Consider the following 23,155-nt stretch of genomic DNA (forward strand, 5'->3'; position numbering starts at 1 on the left):
TCCATATTTAATTCCATATTTTGGTAAAAATAACTACATATATATTTACATATTTCATATATTTTTAGTCCATATAAATCCGTTCCCTGCTCATTAGCGAAAGTTTCACAGTAGCCCCAAACTTCTTAATGTTTACACAATAACGTGAATTTAATATAATAATAATAATAATAATAATAATAATAATAATAATAATAATAATAATGGCTTTATTTAACCTGGCAGAGTTAAGGCCTTAAGGCCTTCTCTTACACTCAACCAGGATTAAAACTTGCTTACACAGTTGAACATAAAACTAGATCAGAATTAAGTAATTACATACTGATACATAATGAGATCAAAAGAGGTAATTACATAAAATTTACCTCATAAAATAAAAATAAACATAGTGAAATACATATTAATTTGTTAGAATCAAATACGAATCACATAAAAACAGAAGCCGATAAATAATTCAATAAAAAAAAAGTACACAGTAGAAATAAAAATAAACACATTAGTAGGCCTATACGTATTAGTATTAGATTACAATTAAATAGGATTTACATAATTAAATCAGAAACCGACACTTGAATAAAATGTACACAAAAATAGATTAATAATAAAAAACAACACAGTGGAATACATATTGGCATTAAGTGATAAATAAACACGATTTAGATAATAAAATAAGAAACAAAAAAAATAAAAATAAAAATAAATACAGTGGAACACATTTGCAACACGTTAGGTCTGGCAACTCATCATAAGATATTTTTCTAATTTACATTTAAAGGAAATTAAAGTTCGGCAGCCCTTGACTTCAGGCGGCAGAGAATTCCAGTGACGAGAAGTAGCAACAGTGAAAGATGAAGAATAAGGAGATGATGTGTGGAGTGGTATTTCTAGCGTGTTATCATATTGTGACCGAGTATTTAAGTTATGATACCGAGAAAGACTGTGGAATCGGACAGATAAATAAGAGGGAGTAGAGGTGTGCAAAATTCGGTATAAGAGAGAAAGAGAATGTAACTTTCTCCTCTCATTCAACCTGAGCCACAATAATTTATCGAAAGAAGGCGAAATGTGGTCGTAGTAGCGGACATTACAAATGAAACGAACACACGCATTATGAACACGTTGCAGTTTCTGGGATAAATCCACCCCGAGATCACTGAATAAAGCGTCACAATAATCGAAATGAGGCATAATAAGAGTCTGTACAAGCGTCTGCTTTAATTTAGCTGAACAGTGGTACAATCTTTTTAATGAGTGAAGAATGGAAAATACTTTCTTGCATGTGTGTTTGATATGCGTGTCCCAGGTAAGGTTAGATTCAAAATGAACTCCCAGGTTTTTTACAGTTGAACCATAACGAATAGAAAGAAGTAGTGGTCGCACTCTGTTAATTCAAACAGCCAATACTACGCGGCGCTAGTGCAGAGTTCGCTCAGTCTGTTCTGTGTGTAAGTACGTAAATACATTTAACGTAAGTTGCACTGTTTACCTTTCGCTCCATATACTGTACGTACGTAACTGGCATTGTACTTACAACATTAAGACTATTTGAAAGAAAAACACATTCATATACATCACACTGTAAAACAAATAATAGTTTAATATGTAGAACTTAACTTAGGGCTGCTTGTAGGCATGCAATATTTACTCACCAACAGTTACTTGTCCGACACTTTGGAGAATTTACGAGATGATTTGGCGGCTCTCGGAGCTTGGAGTTCTCGTCGGATTTGTTTCGTCCGGAAGAAGAACCGACATTTCATATAGTGAAAAATTAGTTTCGGTATGATATCCATGGCATGATCCAAGCAGCATCCTGTTCCCGGTGGCTGAATTACAATTGAGGTAATACTGGCTATGCACTCGTGAAATATGTCGCTCCACATTCCATCGCTCAATTTTTATTTTATTGTCTGTTCTGTTTGCATAAGCAAATGAAACACGCACGCCCTACAACCCGGAACAAAACACGAAGGCATTGCTTCAAATATAACACGACAAAAACATAATAATCTCGTCCTTTAATAAATAAATCATGAGAGCTACTCACTTGTCACTCGTGTACGAATAATTGCAGATTAGTGTATTGGCACTTAAAGTATTTAACGCACTTAATTACATTAAAAAAGCAAATGAAATGAACGAAAACTCTACTGCTTCTTTTATGGATATTCGCTTCCAACTGAGCAATACCGATCGCAGCGCCACTAATTCTCTTGGTCACCGTCGACAATGCTGAACAGATAGGAGTGCGCACACTTCTTCTTTGTATTCGTTATGGTTGAACTGAATGGAATGATCGCTTCATTCAGAGTCACAGGAGGAAGGTTGAGCTTATTAATATCGGGGATTAATCTTTTATTCGAAAATAAGATGGCCTGTGATTTATCTGTATTTAAGTTAAGTCCGAATTGTTGAGACCAAGATGAAACGGATTCGAGATCTTTATTGAGTCTATAGATACAGTCACTTAGTCTATCAGTACTGGCGGGAATGTATAATTGAACGTCTTACTTACTTACTTACTTACTTACTTACTTACTTACAAATGGCTTTTAAGGAACCCGAAGGTTCATTGCCGCCCTCACATAAGCCCGCCAGCGGTCCCTATCCTGTGCAAGATTAATCCAGTCTCTATCATCATACCCCACCTCCCTCAAATCCATTTTAATTTTATCCTCCCATCTACGTCTCGGCCTCCCTAAAGGTCTTTTTCCCTCCGGTCTCCCAACTAACACACTATATGCATTTCTGGATTCGCCCTTACGTGCTACATGCCCTGCCCATCTCAAACGTCTGGATTTAATGTTCCTAATTATGTCAGGTGAAGAATACAATGCGTGCAGTTCTGTGTTGTGTAACTTTCTCCATTCTCCTGTAACTTCATCCCGCTTAGCCCCAAATATTTTCCTTAGCACCTTATTCTCAAACACCTTGAACCTATGTTCCTCTCTCAGAGTGAGAGTCCAAGTTTCACAACCATACAGAAGAACCGGTAATATAACTGTTTTATAAATTCTAACTTTCAGATTTTTCGACAGCAGACTGGATGATAAGAGCTTCTCAACCGAATAATAACACGCAATAATTGAACGTCATCTGCATAAATATGATATCTGCAATATTTAATTTATATTAACAACACACAGTAAAACGATTAAATATCAACTTAAATTTTGCAAAATTTTAAAATGAAAGCAGATAAAATCACATATAACTTGTTGTCACCAGTCAGCTACAAACAAGAACGATAATCTAATTTCTTTATACCTCACTAAGAAATAGGTCTTAAGAGCTGTTGCTCTCTTTTGCAAAAGTGTATAACTAATGGCAAAACTAGGTAGTGGGCCTTATAACATGCTGGGCCTTAATACTCCCAGGTACCTTATATTTTGGTAATTTTCTGATGATTTTTGTACTACTACTTGGTGACATTTCACTTGACGAGTTAGCAACTCTGCAAGTGAGACAGAGAATACTTCACAGGACAATGGGGTAAAGAATAGGTTATAGAGCACCTGGAACAAAGATAAACACTGCAATTGTCCACAGCTATGCGTAACGGTTAGCCTTCTTGGCCGTGAAACGAGCGGCCCGGGTTCAAATCCTGGTCGGGACAAGTTACCTCAAACAAAGAAAGTGTGTGCCATTCAGAGTACGTTTCAGGAATCTTTAGTTCATATGTGTAATGCTGAAGAAAGATGATAATGAAGAAGTAATTATGCGCACAGACACAGCAATTATAACTAGAATAGCAAAATTATTAGGAGTAAGTATTCTTAAGCATTCATTTCAAAGTGGCATTCGGTTTTCTGAGTTTGTACTAATCATTTCACGTGATCAAACAAAACACATTTTTAGGTTAGGTCTCGTGAATCGTAAACTGTTTAGGCAACAGCGTATTCCGAATCTCACCGGACCGGTGGACAACAATGACGTCACGCTCAGCGAAATAGGAACAAAACTGCTTGGCCGTGAAACGAGCGGCTCGGATTCAAATCCTGGTCGGGACAAGTTACCTCAAACAAAGAAAGTGTGTGCCATTCAGAGTACGTTTCAGGAATCTTTAGTTCATATGTGTAATGCTGAAGAAAGATGATAATGAAGAAGGAATTAAGCGCACAGGCACAGCAATTATAACTAGAATAGCAAAATTATTAGGAGTAAGTATTCTTAAGCATTCATTTCAAAGTGGTATTCGGTTTTCTGAGTTTGTACTAATCATTTCACGTGATCAAACAAAACACATTTTTATGTTAGGTCTCGTGAATCGTAAACTGTTTAGGCAACAGCGTATTCCGAATCTCACCGGACCGGTGGACAACAATGACGTCACGCTGCAGCGAAATAGGAACAAAACTGCTGGAAGGATCGATGGCTGTCATGGCGACTGTTGTTGTTGTTGGCTGTGGTCTTCTTCTTCTTTCTTGGCGCTACAGCTCATCGTGAACCTTGGCCTCTTCCACGATTTTCCGCCAGTTGTCTCGATCCTGCGAAATTGCTTTCCAATTCCTATATCCCATCTTACATATGTCTTCCTCAACTCCATCCAGCCATCTTATTCTTGGTCGTCCACGGCTTCTTTGGCCCCCAGGATTTCCATTTAATATCCTTTTAGAAATTTCTACGTCATTCATCCGTGCCACGTGCCCAGCCCACCTTAATCTTGCTGCTTTTACTATTCTTCTAATAGGCGGATCTTTATAGATGGAATACAACTCATTATCATATCGCCTTCTCCATCTTCCTCTCTCGAATACTGGGCCAATTATTTTACGGAGTATCTTCCTCTCAAAGGCATCCAAATTTCCAGCGTCCTTTTTTGTTAGGGACCACGTCTCAGCAGCATATGCTAGTACAGGTCTTATAAGTGTTTTATAGATAGTGTTGGCTGTGGTACGCTAGCAAAATTTTGCGAAATTTACGTGCTGCCATCTCGTTCAAAGAAAAGAGAGCATAAACAATTTATGTCTTGAACCAGTAGTAATAACTGGTCCGTTGACATGTTCGCTCATAAGCCATTAACATATTGTTTTTACGTTGTGCTCATTACAAACAATACAGCAGAACTAAAGCAGAACACACCGCCATGACACAACAGTGCACGATGTCATTCGTCTGCTAATTCCCGCCCTATACAAGAACCAATCAGATTCACTGATGGCGGCTGATGGAGACTGCCACCACCTCTGCAAGCTGATGGCACCGGTGCGACACCGGTGGAGCATCAATGACGTCATCGGTGATATTCGGAACACCGTGATGTCATCAGATTGCTCAACGCTGAGATTCGGAATACGCTCCAAAGCAATGAATTTCATGTTGTCAGGCAAAATACATTTCAATATTAGATCATATTAATCTACTAATTAGCAACATAATGTGCGAGAAGTTCAGAAGGAAAATATAGGCCTACTATTTCACAAATTATTGAACCATTTAGGAAACACCTAATATAAAGATGAGATGTAGTAAATAAATAAATAATCAAGACAACACTTATTGTTGTTACTATATTATTATTATTATTATTATTATTATTATTATTATTATTATTATTATTATTATTATTATTATTCTACATGGCATTGTGATTTTTACCCTCTGGTGGTATCTTATAGATAGGAAACAGAAAGTTGAAATCAATACAACTATGAAATCTACATCGACATGGGGAACTATTAATAATGGAATTCCTCAAGGATCAATATTAGGTCCCCTGCTTTTTCTAGTGATTATAAATGATCTTGCCCCCCTTATAAAAGATGTAGGTCATCCCATATTATTTGCAGATGACACAAGTATAGTAATTACAGCCAATAACTACAACACATTCCAATCTTCAACAGAGGAAATTCTCTTCAAAATATGTGACTGGTTCTCAGTCAATAAATTAGTATTAAATTGTAACAAAACTAAAATAATTCAATTTAAATCCTGTCCAAATTCAACGTCGCAAATTTCTAGCGCAATAATTAACAATAGATCCCTCTTAGAAACAACAACAACCAAATTTCTTGGCTTAAAAATCGATAATGTGTTAAATTGGAAAAATCATATTAAATAAATTACCCCCAAACTAAATTCAGCTTGTTTGGCTATTTGATCTATGCAAAAGATAGTAAATATCAATACCTTAAAAACAATATACTTTGCATACTTCCACTCGGTAATGAGTTTTGGAATAATATTCTGGGGAAATTCCACAGATAGTAACAATATATTTCTATTACAAAAAAAAAGTAATTAGAATAATAGTAGGTGCGAAATCTAGGGAGTCGTGTAGGACTATTTTCAAAAAACTACAAATAATGCACATGGCTTGTCAGTATATCTTTTCATTAATAGTCTTCCTCGTATGTAATCGTGAAAACTTTGTAACTAATTCAACAGTTCATAGCATAAATACACGTCAAAAAAATGACTTTCATACTCCATCGGCAAGTCTATCGTGCTATCAAAAAGGAGTGCGTTATATGGCAGTAAAAATGTTTAATAGCCTCCCTATCGATATAAAAATGAAACTCAAAATATAAAATTATTTAGGGCCAAATTAAAGAAGTACCTAATTTCTCACGCCTTCTATTCTGTAGGTGAATTCATGACATTCAATAACACTTCATAAAATTGATACTAAAACTTTGTGTTGTACTAGTAGACTATATTGTAAATCTCGTCTGTATATATATTTCATCTAGATTGTGACTATAAATTAAGATTTTATAATAGTATTAAGTTTTTTGACTTGTTCCATATTCTAGCTGTAAGCATGTATGAATACCATGGAATGTTAATAAATACAATACAATCTGGTATTAGTTGGCAATACTGAAGAAACGGCCAAATTAGCCCTTTAGGAACTGCTCTTACGTGATCCTCACTATAGCGTTTATCACGATAGATTAATGCGGGCATAGTACAGGTATGCGAGGTAACTAAATAGTGGATGAGGTAAAACAAGGCTGAAGAAGAGAGCGCACATTCAGACAGTTTTCCCCATGCGTTGTGTTGTGTTGCAGAGCCTCGGGGTGGTGCTGTACGTGCTGGTATGCGGCGCGTTGCCGTTCGATGGCTCAACCCTCCAGTCGCTCAGGGACAGGGTTCTATCCGGCAGGTTCCGGATACCCTACTTCATGAGTTCGGGTAAGTCACAGTGAGTGACCACATAATTGTAATTCTGTATTTAGTGTCAGCTTTTGCTTTTACTGCACACAGTATACTAACAAGGAGAGGATACCATTTTGCAGTGGCGGCACCAACATCTTTGTTTGTCGAGGAGACGACGTTTTAGAGTAGACACTTAAAGAACAGGTTTTTGCGAAATTATTGTAATAATGTTATCTATACTAATAATAAATCTGTAGCCGAAATTTTTCTGGTAATTTTCGATTTTCCAAAAATAATTGGTCCTAACATATATAATTAACCACCCTGAAACCGAAAATCGCTTTTTTGAAATTTTTGTTTGTATAGAGCACATTCATTGTATAGAGCACATCTAGGTCAGAAAGCATGGGTAGACATAACGGCTCGGTTAGAAAAGCCAACGTACTATGGTAGGAACGATCATGATTTTAAAATCAAATGTAGGAAACAGAAAACGGATGTAGGTAAATTCTCATTTTTAAGTAGAACTATAAATGATTGGAATGACCTACCTGCAGCGGTCTTTGAGGGCTGTCCTTCCTTAAGGAGATTCAAGAATAATTTAAAAAGTTGTGTATAAAGTGAAAATTAAAATTAAGGTGACATTCAACATTTAATTTTTTAAGGTGACATGTATTTATCTAGCCTGACGAGTTTACTTCCTTGGTTTGAATTGTAAATTATTTAAAAATAGCGTGTAAGAGGGTCTTAGATTACTCTTAGAAATGTTTAGTTTAAATGTAGTTCTGTTTATAAATATGCATAAGGGTGTCATTATTTGACTTATTTGAACTGTTGTATCAGTGAAGCGAGGTGAGTCAGTGAAGTTATGGTTTTACAGTGCAGTGAACAGTTTCGATCAGTGATAATTTATAGTGTCAGTGAAATGTGTGCTAAAGTGTCAGTGAAATGCGTCATAGTGCCACTACAGGGAATGAGATGAGAGTAAAGTGAAAGACTATTGAAACTTATGTAGGACCTATACATAATTATGTAGGTTGTGTTGTAAAATTAGGTATTTTATTTTATGTTTTATTATTATTATGTTAAATTGTATTGTGTATTCTTATTGTATTATGTATAAAATTGTATATGTGTTGTAAATTGTATTGTGTATTGTAGATTTTATTGTGTATTGCTTATCATTTTTATTGTGTATTGTTAATTTTTATTGTGTATTGTTAATATTGTATATACCACTGCCACCGGGTGCTTGCCCACTTGCAGTGTAAATAAATACATACATACTGTACATACATGTCTGTCTCTCTGTATGTTTGTTACCTTTTCACGCGATAATGACTGAACGGATATCGATGAAAATTGGAATATAAATTAAGTTCGTTGTAACTTAGATTTTAGGCTATATGGCATTCAAAATACATTATTTAAAAGGGGGGTTATAAGGGGGCCTGAATTAAATAAATCGAAGTATCTCGCTTATTATTGATTTTTGTGAAAAATGTTACATAACAAAAGTTTCTTTAAATATAATTTGCGATAAGTTTTATTCCTTGAAAAAGTTTGATAGGAATGATATTTAATGAGATAAATGAGTTTTAAAATTAAAATAACTGCCATCTAAGGCCGTGTAATGAATTAAAAAACAAATGACTTCGTCTATAAGGGGCCTTGGACAGCAACAATCGAAAGCTATGAAAGATAGCCTACAGATAATATTTCTGTCTTTGTATGAAGTAATAACGGATGTTAAATTAACCGATTTGTATAATTAATTGTTATTTCAACATTGGAAAGTGTAGTTTCTCTAGATGGACATAATGCTATAATGTTATTACAGTAACTTCTGAGTGAATCGAGGACAGGTAAGATTAAAATAACTTCTTATACACAGAAAACTTAATAGGCTATTTTGTACATTCATTAAACTATGGTTGCATGTAATAACAAATAAGAAACGTAAAGGAATTTTCATTGCATCAAATGAGTGTCTCTGGACCAAAATGACCCCATTTTAATAATTTAAATACAATTTAAATTAAGTAACGTATTAAACGATTTATCCTTCTATCAAACACGAATGTTCCCTGGATCAAACGTCCTATTTTAATTATGTAATTAATTTATATTTATTTCTAACAGGTGCAGCGGAGCGCACGGGTACGGCTAGTTTATGAAATAATTTAATGATTAAATTTCTTGGAGTACTTTCTTATATAATCGCGACACTGTTATTCCCGGCGTGACTCCTCCTCTTTGCTTACGTCTTAGGAAGTGAAGGCTCTATAAAGTCTAGGTAGGTAGTATCGTTCTCAATTTTTGTTCTTTCGTTGCCTAGCTACCAGACGAGGGATCTATTTGCCACACCGTTAAACATTATCATGTCGTAGCTCCTATGATAATAAATCAAACGCACTGTAATTCAGCAAATAACGTCCTCGTGTGCTTTCTGCGAACGCCAACGAAAGAGCCAAAATGGCGGGCGATTATATTAAGTATTTATCGAGCCTTAGGAATTGCATAACGTCTTCATCAGCGAATCACAAGACGCGCACGTTTAAATGTAGCCGACCTGCAACGTGATTGGCTGCCGGAAATTAGAGCGATGGGACTATAGTAATATCATTTTTATCAAGCCCCTAGAACAGTGGTCGGCATTTCTTGACTCCGAGTCAACCCCCTAAATATATGAAAAATGGCGGAGGGGTAAGCCATGATGTCCCTTCCCTTAGCCATCACTTCCTCCTCCTCCTACTTTCCCCTTGTCTGTGTATTGCGGGCTGCATTTTATGACTTAAGGAGATGATGGGTGAAATTTCTATTTTCTACATTTTTCAAGTTACGTCCTTGATTTCTTGTAAAGTAGTGGCAAAAAAACCGGACCGACCCTTGTAGCTGATTTCGGAGCATTGTTCACTCCAGAGCACGATAGACTGGTAACTAAGACTTTCGTGGTTCGAATCCTGCCTGGGAAGGAAACATCTTTTTGTTCCTTATTCAAATTTATTCCCATTACTTTTCGATTGGTAGTAAAATTCATGTTCTGGGAATAGTAAGTTAATTAAGTAGTAAAAAACCGCCTCAGAGCATTGAAACTTGCTCAGTATATAAATAAGAGATTACTGACTCATTTTTACAAGAAAACAAAAATGCGATTTTTGACTGAAAATGGCCAAAATTTCACCCGTCACTCCCATTAATCTTTACCGACCACTGCCCTAGAAAATCGTTCATTATTAGATCTATTATATTATATTATATTATATTATATTATATTATATTATATTATATTATATTATATTATATTATATTTCAAAAAGATAAAGGATTATAAAATACGTGTAAGGGCACACAGTTACTTCCATGCCAAGAGCCGCCACTGGCATGACAGGATTCTTGAAGGTACGAATAGAGTTGTTTTTCCATTGCCTGTAAACAACACGTAAGCCGGTATTGGTACACGTAGCCAGTTCGCGCGGTCAGATTGTCGCTTGTTTATCTAGACTTCAGTAACAGACAATATTTGAATGTTCTCCATTGTTTGCGCTCAGATGGCCCTGGTAACAGATCAAATACCCATTTATAGCGCCCAGCACGACTTCGTCACTGACACAGTTCCTTTCTTAGGAGAATGGAAAGGGGGGGGGGGGGGAAAGTCGATAAGTGATTGTCGACTGCTTTTACACAGTGTGTCCATCGTGTTTTCCTTGTAACAAATTGCCCTCTCTTTGCTAGCTTTAGTATTCTGATTTCGAATCTCAAAAACATCGGTGATCTGAATGCGTTGAAGGATTCGTGGTTCTTTCTGAATGTTTTCGCTCAAGGCGAGGAAATCAGGACGATTTTAATGTCATTTGGACGGTTTAGGAGATCCAATTTAACTTTCGTCTCCCCCCCCCCCCCCGGCTATTTCGATGTTTCTCTTCGTTTTGTGTTGAACTACTGGTAAAAAAGAAAAGTGACAGGGTATTTATGGAAATCCCTATGATTGGATGTAATGTCTATGCAGAAATTAGGAAAATGGAATTAGGATAAATAAATACATTTTGCTGTAAGATTTAAATGTGTCTTATGAACGGAATAAAATAAGCTAAGAATAAGAATGAATCCTCCAATAATAATAATAATAATAATAATAATAATAATAATAATAATAATAATAACACCGTTCTGCATTTCAAAACTTATTTTCTGTTATTTCAAAGGCATATTGGTTCCGTTAATAAATAAATAAATCAAAGTTTGCCACGCATCTCATTTCCCTTAATCACGAACTTACTGGCATAGAAGAAGCCCTTCAGGTCTTAAAGACTATTAACAATCATAATTATATGAATGCTGCGGAGGAACTATATATTACCACCTTTTCTAATAATAATGATAGCCCGCTCCTTAACGAACAATACCCAAATTCAAATAACCCGCTGTTTAAAATCACACGCAAGTAACGGTCATTCATCCACTAGTCGTGCAACGAACGTATACAATTTTCGTCATACGCTACCACCTAATGTAAAGATCAGTCGTGTCGCCGTCCTCATGGATTTCAAGACGTTCTTCCATTTTTTGTAAGTATTGTTTTAGAAGATTTAAATAATACTTAAATGCTTCTAAATATTCTTTCATTCTATCCTTACAATTTACAGGATTATTCCTGCTCTCCATAACGGCCACACGACCGACCTCTCCGTAGCATCTTCAAATCTATCTTGAAAACTGTATCTGCAATGACAGAAGAGTTTTGCTGTTTCCTTGGTTCTCACACGCCTCTTTCAACACAGTGATTCTACACACATCGTGGAGGCTTTTTGCTATATTCTATTCTCTGTTTTAAGTGATATTACAGTTGTAACTTTGGTTTTTAACTTTTTATAACATGTTCCATTCGACCTACACGACCTGAAGATGCCAATCAAAATTGGCGAAAACATTTGTTTTTAAAATCTGTGTAAATGTTATTATAACATGTTTTATTGTGTTATGTTAAGTATTGACTGAATAGAACTCATTTTTCAATTATTTTCTGTTGTTTTCAATCTGATAGGCGATTTTAAACGGATTTTTCTTTTGCTCAATTCGAAAATAATCTCCATTTTCCCCCCATCACGTCAGGTTTTCAGACAATTCATGAACAACTAGAAATGAAATTACAGCTTTATGAAACGCCATAAAAATTATTTTCAACAAGAATTTTGTGAGAAAAACTAGACCACAATTTGCTATTTGCCACTAATTAATCATTAATTAATAATTATAAGCACTTTCATAACCTTACCTCAATATTGCACTTCAGATTTTCTCCCCTTTGACCTCATCGCATGTTGTTCAGAGCAGTCCCTTTTTAGTCCGCAATGTTTCCACTATGAAGCAAAACACCTTTAAGACTTTTCTGAGAAGAATCTATGAAGAATCTCCACTTTTTGGAATTATAGTTTATGTTATGAAATTTTAAAACGGCAAGGATGTCTTGGCAATACACTAAATTTTCTTCTTCAGCAAAAAAAGGGACAAGTTCCTTCTCACGATGCCTGTACCATGAAAAATATGTACCTTCAGCCAATACTTTCTTTTCCTTTAACCTAGAACCTAATAGTTCTGAGTGGAGTAACGGTCAGCGCGTCTGGCTGCGAAACCAGGTGGCCCGGGTTCGATTCCCGGTCGGGGCAAGTTACCTGGTTGAGGTTTTTCCCGGGTTTTCCCTCAATCCAATACGAGCAAATGCTGAGTAACTTTAGGTGCTGGACCCCGGACTCATTTCACCGGCATTATCACCTTCATATCATTCAGACGCTAAATAACCTAGATGTTGATACAGCGTCGTAAAATAACCCAATAAAATAAATAAAAAAGTTCAGCTGATTCTTTAGGAAAATTTAAATCTCTCACTAAATCATTAAGCTCACTTTGATTAAAACATATATCTTCACCAGTATTGTCTGGTTCATAAGTATGATCCACTGGAGATTCAGTTTGTGTTACTGGGTGCAGATGGCAATGTATCTGATTCAGGGGGTAGCGGAACGGGAATATCAGGACCATGAGGTACGGCCGGAATGGCAGAGGGAATGTTAGGATATAGAATATCTTTATTGTTTTTAGCAGTATAACTGTACAAAAATAACAATCGTCTCCATGATTTGTAGGTTCCCTCGAAATAATAGGGATACCAAAGGGCAAAGACTTCCTTTTTCCATTTTTCCAACTTCTCAACTCTTCAACACAACTACGACATACTTTATGGGGGCACCAGGATTTGTCCTGGTCTCCTAACTTACTACCAAAATATTGAAAAGTCTTCCAAGTTTGTTGTATAGGCTTATACAGTGTGTTTCATAAGTTCCGCATATTGTCTTATAACTCCTGTCTGTGTATGCGGACTCTCATCATGTATAATATATAGATGGATTCGTTCGCATTGTTGTATCGCATATGATGTAAGAATTTCCATGACAACTGAAGACGAATGCCATCTGTGTAATTTCTATTCTACCAAATCCTTTCTCTTTTTCTATCAATTTAAGTCGAATATTGACGTTACACGTCAAGAATAAAAAAAAATATTAAAAAACAAATTGTTTCGAGCACGTCCAATATAGGAAAATCGATCAGCAGTGGTTTTGAACTTCCCCATCTAAAACTAAATCGACATATTTTTCCTCAAAATCCTACTTTCTGCACATATAAAATTACTCAAGATGAGAAATTTTGAAATTAACACGAACGTTATGGTAAAACAAACGTGACAGTGGCGCTTGCTTCGGTGTTAGTATTAACCAGCCGTCAAAATGTTAGACGACTTAACATTTACGTTTGATAAAGCTGATGGCTAATATACACGTGCAGCTCTAGTCTGTAGGCTAAACAATAGAGCCAGGTATGCTCAAAATTGTAAAAGCTCCGATTACACGGATGATGCTGCACTGCATAACACACGCAGGGTACGAACTGGGCTCCGCAACTACATTACAGCACCGCCCGTGGCATCGCTCTCACTGTCTTACAAATACGGATAATAAACTGCATTTGAAAAAGGAAAGAGTGTACACCGTAATATTCAGTTATTACATTATTTATTATATTTTGTGCGAGGTCGTGCGTGTTTGCTTGTTTTCCGCACAGAACCAATACGCGGTAAGTGTGAAATACCACATTCAGTATTCCCAACGTAACACACATAACAATTTCCCTCTTCTTACCACTTAAGCGCGACATTCATTTTACTGCTTTAGGCTTTTAACATATTATTTTTAGAGAGTTTTAACATAGTAATAATTATAAATTGGAAACTTACCACTGGAATTTCACCTAAATTGCAATGTTAATTATTGTTTTTAAATATTTGCAAAAGTTAAGTAAAGTCTACTACTCCACGAAGCTTATTGCATTCCTGATACAAGTAACATTAAGGAAGCCGTGAAAAAATCAACAAGATTCCAGATGCCGATGTTATTACTGCAATATGTTATATAAATAATATTGTTAAAATATTAAAATTAAAAATAAATCATTAAATAACCTTAACGTTTGTTTTAAGTTCGCATTTATAGACTGGGGGGAAAAAAAGACAGACGTACATCACGGCCTGCTGGAGTATAGTAAACACGGAAAACATTTTACAGCAACAATGTTGAAGAAAGATATTTTGGTGTTCCGAAGTTGGCGTCATTAAACAGAAACCAACATGGAGATTTCATTGCAACTAATTAGAAATTCGTCTTTCAGGTATGTAATAAACGATCTTCGCACAAAATAATGTACGATACACGAGCGGTATGTTTGTTTTCATGTTCTCGGAAATTAAAAAAGCTCAACTACGTTTCGCTTTTTCAATCTTTTCCTCGAACATGAAAACGTCAACATACCGCTCTTGTAACGTATATTACTATTATACAGTTATGATACTATTATATCATAGATAATGTTATTTTCATATCCCACATTCAACATGTGTGTTTTTTTTCTGCAAGTAATCGGAAATCGATTTCCAACGAATTTACTGCAATGCACAAATGATTCTCATCTGTTAATCGGGATCTATGTTTGGATTTTTGGATTTAGCAACCTTCATTCTCGAAAATAATTGTTTGCACACATATTTCGAGTGACAGCGAATAAGCTCATCTTGGGATATTTCGTTTTGTTCATTTTTGAATACTTCTATGCTTGGCAAGCCATATTCTCTGCATTTAGCTCTGAATTCTACGTGACTTTGTAAATCAATTAACTCGTCCTGGAACTGCACTCTCACAGATTGTACTAAATTTACTATGAAAGGATTAACAAAAAGATTAATATCACTTTCCATACGTCTAAAATCATTAAATATATGTTCTGTGAATTCACATTTGAGCTGTTCCAGTACAGAGATGTAATTAACTATATTTTGTTTAGGCACAATAGATTTCTTTACAAGTTCATCATCCGTGAAGGGTTTTTAGTGCCTTAGCTAATTCCCAACATAACTTGCTCCTAAACAAAGACTCTGAATTGTTCGACTATCTTCAATGTTTGGCCTATCATGAAGTGCTTTTAATTCTTGAAACTGCAGTTCACGTTGCACCTCTGAAATAGTAATATACGTTACAAGAGCGGTATGTTGACGTTTTCATGGTCGAGGAAAAGATTGAAAAAGCGAAACGTAGTTGAGCTTTTTTAATTTCCGAGAACATGAATACAAACATACCGCTCGTGTATCGTACATTATTTTGTGCGAAGATCGTTTATTACATACCTGAAAGACGAATTTCTAATTAGTTGCAATGAAATCTCCATGTTGGTTTCTGTTTAATGACGGCAACTTCGGAAAACTTAATATCTTTCTTCAACATTGTTGCTATAAAATGTTTTCTGTGTTTACTATACTCCAGCAGGCCGTGATATACGTCTGTCCTTTTTTTCCCCCAGTCTATACATGCGAACTTAAAACAAACGGTAAGGTTATGTAATGATTTATTTTTAATTTTAATATTTTAACAATATTATTTATATAACATATTGCAGTAATAACATCGGCATCTGGAATCTTGTTGATTTCTTCACGGCTTCCTTAATGTTACTTGTATCAGGAATGCAATAAGCTTCGTGGAGTAGTAGACTTTACTTAACTTTTGCAAATATTTAAAAACAATAATTAACATTGCAATTTAGGTGAAATTGCAGTGGTAAGTTTCCAATTTATAATTATTACTATGTTAAACGTCTCTAAAAATAATATGTTAAAAGCCTAAAGCAGTAAAATGAATGTGGCGCTTAAGCGGTAAGAAGAGGGAAATTGTTATGTGTGTTACGTTGGGAGTACTGAATGTGGTATTTCACACTTACCGCGTATTGGTTCTGTGCCGAAAACAAGCAAATACGCACGATTTCGCACAAAATTATTTTATCGTAACATGTATTTCTGTTGGAATAAAATCACCACAATAATAATAATAATAATAATAATAATAATAATAATAATAATAACGTTGATATATGAATACATATTACAGAAAACAGCTTCCCTATCACTTCGGCATGTTCTCACAACAAAAATATTCTTCCGCCCACACTGTACGGAATGATCGTTTGCTTACAGAATATTTTGACTGTGTCATTGTCCCGCACTGTTCGTACGTTTACTAAATACTTGAACTGCCTTCCGCAGTCATCCGTCGAGCTTCGAACGAGGAACAGCACGCTCTACATTCGAAGGTTGTGATTACAGAACGTAATCGGGAGTCAGAGAATGAGCACACCTGCAATAGAGTAAAGAAAGCAACAGTGTTTCATATCAGAAATTTGTTTCTTACCTCACTATTCCACACATGCTAGATAACTTAGCAGTTCATACACCGTTGTCAAATAACCGATAAAACATTTCCAGCACGTTTGTTCCCGTAGTACAGATACAACGCGACGCTACTGTTTGTTTTTGACGTATCTTTCTCCTCATTACATATGGGTGGGGGCTAACTTATAAAAATACAACTCCTCTTCGCTTTGTTCTTCTTTTATTCCCTTTTCTCCTTATTTTCTCCTTGTTCTCGTGTTTTTCTTTTCCTTTTCGTCCCTTTACTCTCCTTGTATTCCCCTTTGGAGTAACGGTTAGTATGCCTGACCGTGAAAGTAGCAGGCCCGGGTTTAAATCCTGGTTGGGACAAGTTATCTGATTGAGGTCTTTCCGGGGTTTTCTCTCAACCCAATAAGAGCAAATGCTGTGTAACTTTTGACGCTGGACCCTTGACTCATTTCGCTGGCATTATCACCTTCATCTCACTCAGCCGCTAGATAATCATAACAGTTGATAAAGGTACGTAAATAATATATCCAATTAAAACAAAAACTGCTAATGCAAGAGGAAATGTTAAAAAATATAAGAAGAAGAATAAATAACTTCCAGTACAAGAGGAAATGTTACAAATGAGGAGAAGAAGAAGAAGAAGAAGAACAAGAACAAGAAAAAGAAGAAATAACTTCCAGTACAAGAGGAAATGTTAGAAATGAGAAGAATAAGAGGAAGAAGAAGAATAAATAACTTCCAGTACAAGAGGAAATGTTACAAATGTGAAGAATAAGAGGAAGAAGAAGAAGAAGAAGAAGAAATAACTTCCAGTACAAGAGGAAATGTTACAAATGAGAAGAAGAAGAAGAAGAAGAAATAACTTCCAGTACAAGAGGAAATGTTACAAATGAGAAGAATAAGAGGAGGAAGAAGAAGAAGAAGAAATAACTTCCAGTACAAGAGGAAATGTTACAAATGAGAAGAATAAGAGGAAGAAGAAGAAGAAATAACTTCCAGTACAAGAGGAAATGTTACAAATGAGAAGAATAAGAGAAGAAGAAGAAATAACTTCCAGTACAAGAGGAAATGTTACAAATGAGAAGAATAAGAGGAGGAAGAAGAAGAAATAACTTCCAGTACAAGAGGAAATGTTACAAATGAGAAGAAGAAGAAGAAGAAGAAATAACTTCCAGTACAAGAGGAAATGTTACAAATAAGAAGAAGAAGAAGAAGAAGAAATAACTTCCAGTACAAGAGGAAATGTTACAAATAAGAAGAAGAAGAAGAAGAAGAAGAAATAACTTCCAGTACAAGAGGAAATGTTACAAATAAGAAGAAGAAGAAGAAGACGAAGAAATAACTTCCACTACAAGAGAAAATGTTACAAATGAGAAGAATAAGAGGAAGAAGAAGAAGAAATAACTTCCAGTACAAGAGGAAATGTTACAAATGAGAAGAATAAGAGGAAGAAGAAGAAGAAATAACTTCCAGTACAAGAGGAAATGTTACAAATGAGAAGAATAAGAGGAAGAAGAAGAAGAAATAACTTCCAGTACAAGAGGAAATGTTACAAATGAGAAGAAGAAGAAGAAGAAGAAGAAATAACTTCCAGTACAAGAGGAAATGTTACAAATAAGAAGAAGAAGAAGACGAAGAAATAACTTCCAGTACAGGAGGAAATGTTACAAATGAGAAGAATAAGAGGAAGAAGAAGAAATAACTTCCAGTACAAGAGGAAATGTTACAAATGAGAAGAAGAAGAAGAAGAAGAAGAAATAACTTCCAGTACAAGAGGAAATGTTACAAATAAGAAGAAGAAGAAATAACTTCCAGTACAAGAGGAAATGTTACAAATAAGAAGAAGAAGAAGAAATAACTTCCAGTACAAGAGGAAATGTTACAAATAAGAAGATGAAGAAGAAGAAGAAATAATTTCCAGTACAAGAGGAAATATTACAAATGAGAAGAAGAAGAAGAAGAAGAAGAAGAAGAAGAAGAAGAAATAACTTCCAGTACAAGAGGAAATGTTACAAATAAGAAGAAGAAGAAGAAGAAGAAGAAGAAGAAGAAGAAATAACTTCCAGTACAAGAGGAAATGTTACAAATAAGAAGAAGAAGAAGAAATAACTTCCAGTACAAGAGGAAATGTTACAAATAAGAAGATGAAGAAGAAGAAATAATTTCCAGTACAAGAGGAAATGTTACAAATAAGATGAAGAAGAAGAAGAAGAAATCATTTCCAGTACAAGAGGAAATGTTACAAATGAGAAGAAGAAGAAGAAGAAGAAGAAGAAGAAGAAATAACTTCCAGTACAAGAGGAAATGTTACAAATAAGAAGAAGAGGAAGAAGAAGAAGAAATAACTTCCAGTACAAGAGGAAATGTTACAAATGAGAAGAATAAGAGGAAGAAGAAGAAGAAATAATTTCCAGTACAAGAGGAAATGTTACAAATGAGAAGAAGAGGAAGAAGAAGAAGAAAAAGAAGAAGAAATAACTTCCAGTACAAGAGGATATGTTACAAATAAGGAGAAGAAGAAGAAGAAGAAGAAGAAGAAGAAGAAAAGAAGAAATAACTGCCAGTACAAGAGAAAAATGTTACAAATAAATCATAGTATGCAGTTGATAAAGCGTCGTAAAATAACCAACTAAAAATAAAATGAAATTATTCTTTGATTCCCCTTGTTCTTTCATTCCTCATATGTTCTTGTATTTCTCTTGTTCTTCTTTTATTCTCCTTGTTCTCCTTGCCTTCCCCTCACTCTCCTTGCATCCACATGCTCTCCTTGCCTTCCCCCCTCTACTTATTCTCCTCATAATGTTGTTACCCTTGTCTTCCTCATGCGTTATTCTTGTTTCATTTTTGCACACCCACACACAGTTCTACGTAAAGATAATGCAACATTGTAAAGCTATGCCCCTGACGATTGGTTATCGCACTTAACACGTAGTTCTACGTAATGATATGCAAGCATAGTAAAGCTATGCGTCTATCGATATTTTGTTTATTTAATGTGACGATAAATGGCTGCTCTAGTGTTATGTTTCCATTGTTATTGAGGTGTACCGATAGGTAAAATAGGTAAGGAAGGATACAATAACACCTTTACTGCCGTCCTCAATCCTACAGCTGAACTACACTCATAGAATAAATAAGTTTGCATCTCCCGCCACCTTTCAAGGTCCGTACGTCTGGAGTTTTGATCACCCCTGGGGTTGGGGTATTGTTATTTTTTTTCTTGTCAGGAATAGCATGAAATGAATGCACCATAATGGAACCGTGAGAGGTCAAAGCACCAAAACAATTACTTAATTGGCAACACGTGCAACCTGCCCACCCACCTGACGTCACATCCCTTGGGGCGTATAGTTGGAGAGCTTAATACGACTTTCGTCAGACCATCTTCTTCTCTTCTTCATTCAACTTGTGCATTATTTGCATTTTTAATTATCGTATTACTTACACCGAGCATCACGTGGAACGAACTCGCGGTATTTCTGTGTTTACATGGGCGAAACTGCTTCAGACCACGCGTGCCGTGTTAAACGTACCACTGAAGCACTGCCGTGTGCTGTGTAACCTATTTGTGATATCTCGAGTTCGATGCTCTGAGGACTGAAGGGAAAACTGACTGAAATATTAGCTTACGGACTGTCGTGTGGTTAAGTAACTTATTGATAGATTAACAGGAAAGACTGACTGAAATATTGGTATACGGACTGTCGTGTGGTTAAGTAACTTATTGATAGATTAACAGGAAAGACTGCTGAAATATTAGTTTACAGACTGTCGTGTGGTTAAGTAACTTATTGATAGACTATTAGGAAAAACTGACTGAAATATTAGTTTACAGACTGTCGTGTGGTTAAGTAACTTATTGATAGACTATTAGGAAAAACTGACTGAAATATTAGTTTACAGACTGTCGTGTGGTTAAGTAACTTATTGATAGACTATTAGGAAAAACTGACTGAAATATTAGTTTACAGACTGTCGTGTGGTTAAGTAACTTATTGATAGACTATTAGGAAAAACTGACTGAAATATTAGTTTACAGACTGTCGTGTGGTTAAGTAACTTATTGATAGACTATTAGGAAAAACTGACTGAAATATTAGTTTACGGTCTGTCGTGTGGTTAAGTAACTTATTGATAGACTATTAGGAAAAACTGACTGAAATATTAGTTTACAGACTGTCGTGTGGTTAAGTAACTTATTGATAGACTATTAGGAAAAACTGACTGAAATATTAGTTTACAGACTGTCGTGTGGTTAAGTAACTTATTGATAGACTATTAGGAAAAACTGACTGAAATATTAGTTTACGGTCTGTCGTGTGGTTAAGTAACTTATTGATAGACTATTAGGAAAAACTGACTGAAATATTAGTTTACAGACTGTCGTGTGGTTAAGTAACTTATTGATAGACTATTAGGAAAAACTGACTGAAATATTAGTTTACAGACTGTCGTGTGGTTAAGTAACTTATTGATAGACTATTAGGAAAAACTGACTGAAATATTAGTTTACAGACTGTCGTGTGGTTAAGTAACTTATTGATAGACTATTAGGAAAAACTGACTGAAATATTAGTTTACAGACTGTCGTGTGGTTAAGTAACTTATTGATAGACTATTAGGAAAAACTGACTGAAATATTAGTTTACGGTCTGTCGTGTGGTTAAGTAACTTATTGATAGACTATTAGGAAAAACTGACTGAAATATTAGTTTACGGACTGTCGTGTGGTTAAGTAACTTATTGATAGACTATTAGGAAAAACTGACTGAAATATTAGTTTACGGTCTGTCGTGTGGTTAAGTAACTTATTGATAGACTATTAGGAAAAACTGACTGAAATATTAGTTTACGGACTGTCGTGTGGTTAAGTAACTTATTGATAGACTATTAGGAAAAACTGACTGAAATATTAGTTTACGGTCTGTCGTGTGGTTAAGTAACTTAATGATAGATTAGCAAGAAAAACTGACTGAAATATTGTTAGTTTACGGACTGTCATGTGGTTAAATAACTTAATGATAGATTAGCAAGAAAAACTGACTGAAATATTGTTAGTTTACGGACTGTCATGTGGTTAAGTAACTTAATGATAGATTAGCAAGAAAAACTGGCTGAAATAATATTAGTTTACGGACTGTCGTGTAGTTAAGTAACTTAATGATAGATTAGCAAGAAAAACTGACTGAAATAATATTAGTTTACGGACTGTTGTGTGGTTAAGTAACTTATTGACAGATAGCTTATTGGCTGACGCACTGACAGACCGATGAACCAATTTGTATACTGATTTAATAGCTTAATAACCAAGTCACATACTGATCGATTCAGTAACCGACTTGACTGAATAACTTATCTTACTGACTGACAGAATAGCTAACAGATTGACTGATTTAATAGTTTATTGACTAACTCATGGACAGATTGATCAGCCGACCTGCTTCACTGACCATACAGGGTGTCTGAAATCTCTTGGACCAAAATAATACAAATAATAGAGAAGTCTAATTAGAGTATTTTGATATAGGGAATCAATGGACGGAAAAGTCTGTTTCAGACACCACGAGATCTTGAACTACACTGAATTCCAGATAATAAAAATATTGACGTAAAAAAAGGGTGGAGTTTTACCACCTCCCATACCACCGTACCAAATCATACTGTTCACTTATTGGCTAGTATTGATGTACGCTCTAGAAATTGGTTTGCAGTTCCTTATTTCGGTACTGTAATCAGTCTGTCTGTCTGTCCCTCTCTCTACCTTGAGTCTCGGATATCGTAGTCGATATATTTCGGTCCTATAACCTGTCTATCCCTCTCTGTGTGTGTGTGTCTCTCTCTCTCTCTCGAATCTCGGATATCAATATTTCGGTCTCTCTCTCTCGCTCTCTCTCCCCCTTCCCCCTCTCTATCTCAAATCTCGGACATCAATATTTTGGTCTCTCTCTCTCTCGCTCTCTCTCCCCCTTCCCCCTCCCTCTCTCGAATCTCGGATATCAATATTTTGGTCTCTCTCTCTCTCGCTCTCTCTCCCCCTTCCCCCTCTCTCTCTCGAATCTCGGATATCAATATTTCGGTCTCTCTCTCTCGCTCTCTCTCCCCCTTCCCCCTCTCTATCTCAAATCTCGGATATCAATATTTTGGTCTCTCTCTCTCTCTCTCTCTCCACCCCCCTCCACCATGGATCTCGGATATTGTAATCGATATATTTCGGTCCTATAACGAGTCTGTATCTCTCTTTCTTTCTTTCTTTCTTTCTTTCTCTCTCTCTCT

General features: G+C 35.6%; 1 protein-coding gene across 1 annotated transcript in view; it reads left to right on the plus strand.

The window, feature by feature from the left end:
• The window catches only part of LOC138698547 (serine/threonine-protein kinase SIK2-like), a 282,464-nt gene that overhangs the window by 208,522 nt on the left and 50,787 nt on the right, over nt 1–23,155 (plus strand). The window contains exon 6 of the mRNA XM_069824552.1: nt 7,017–7,140. Coding sequence (XP_069680653.1) covers nt 7,017–7,140 — 124 coding nt within the window. The remainder of the gene's footprint in view (nt 1–7,016; nt 7,141–23,155) is intronic.

This window comes from Periplaneta americana, chromosome 4 (assembly GCF_040183065.1).
Source record: "Periplaneta americana isolate PAMFEO1 chromosome 4, P.americana_PAMFEO1_priV1, whole genome shotgun sequence".
In the NCBI taxonomy this organism is placed as follows: Eukaryota; Metazoa; Arthropoda; class Insecta; order Blattodea; family Blattidae; genus Periplaneta; species Periplaneta americana.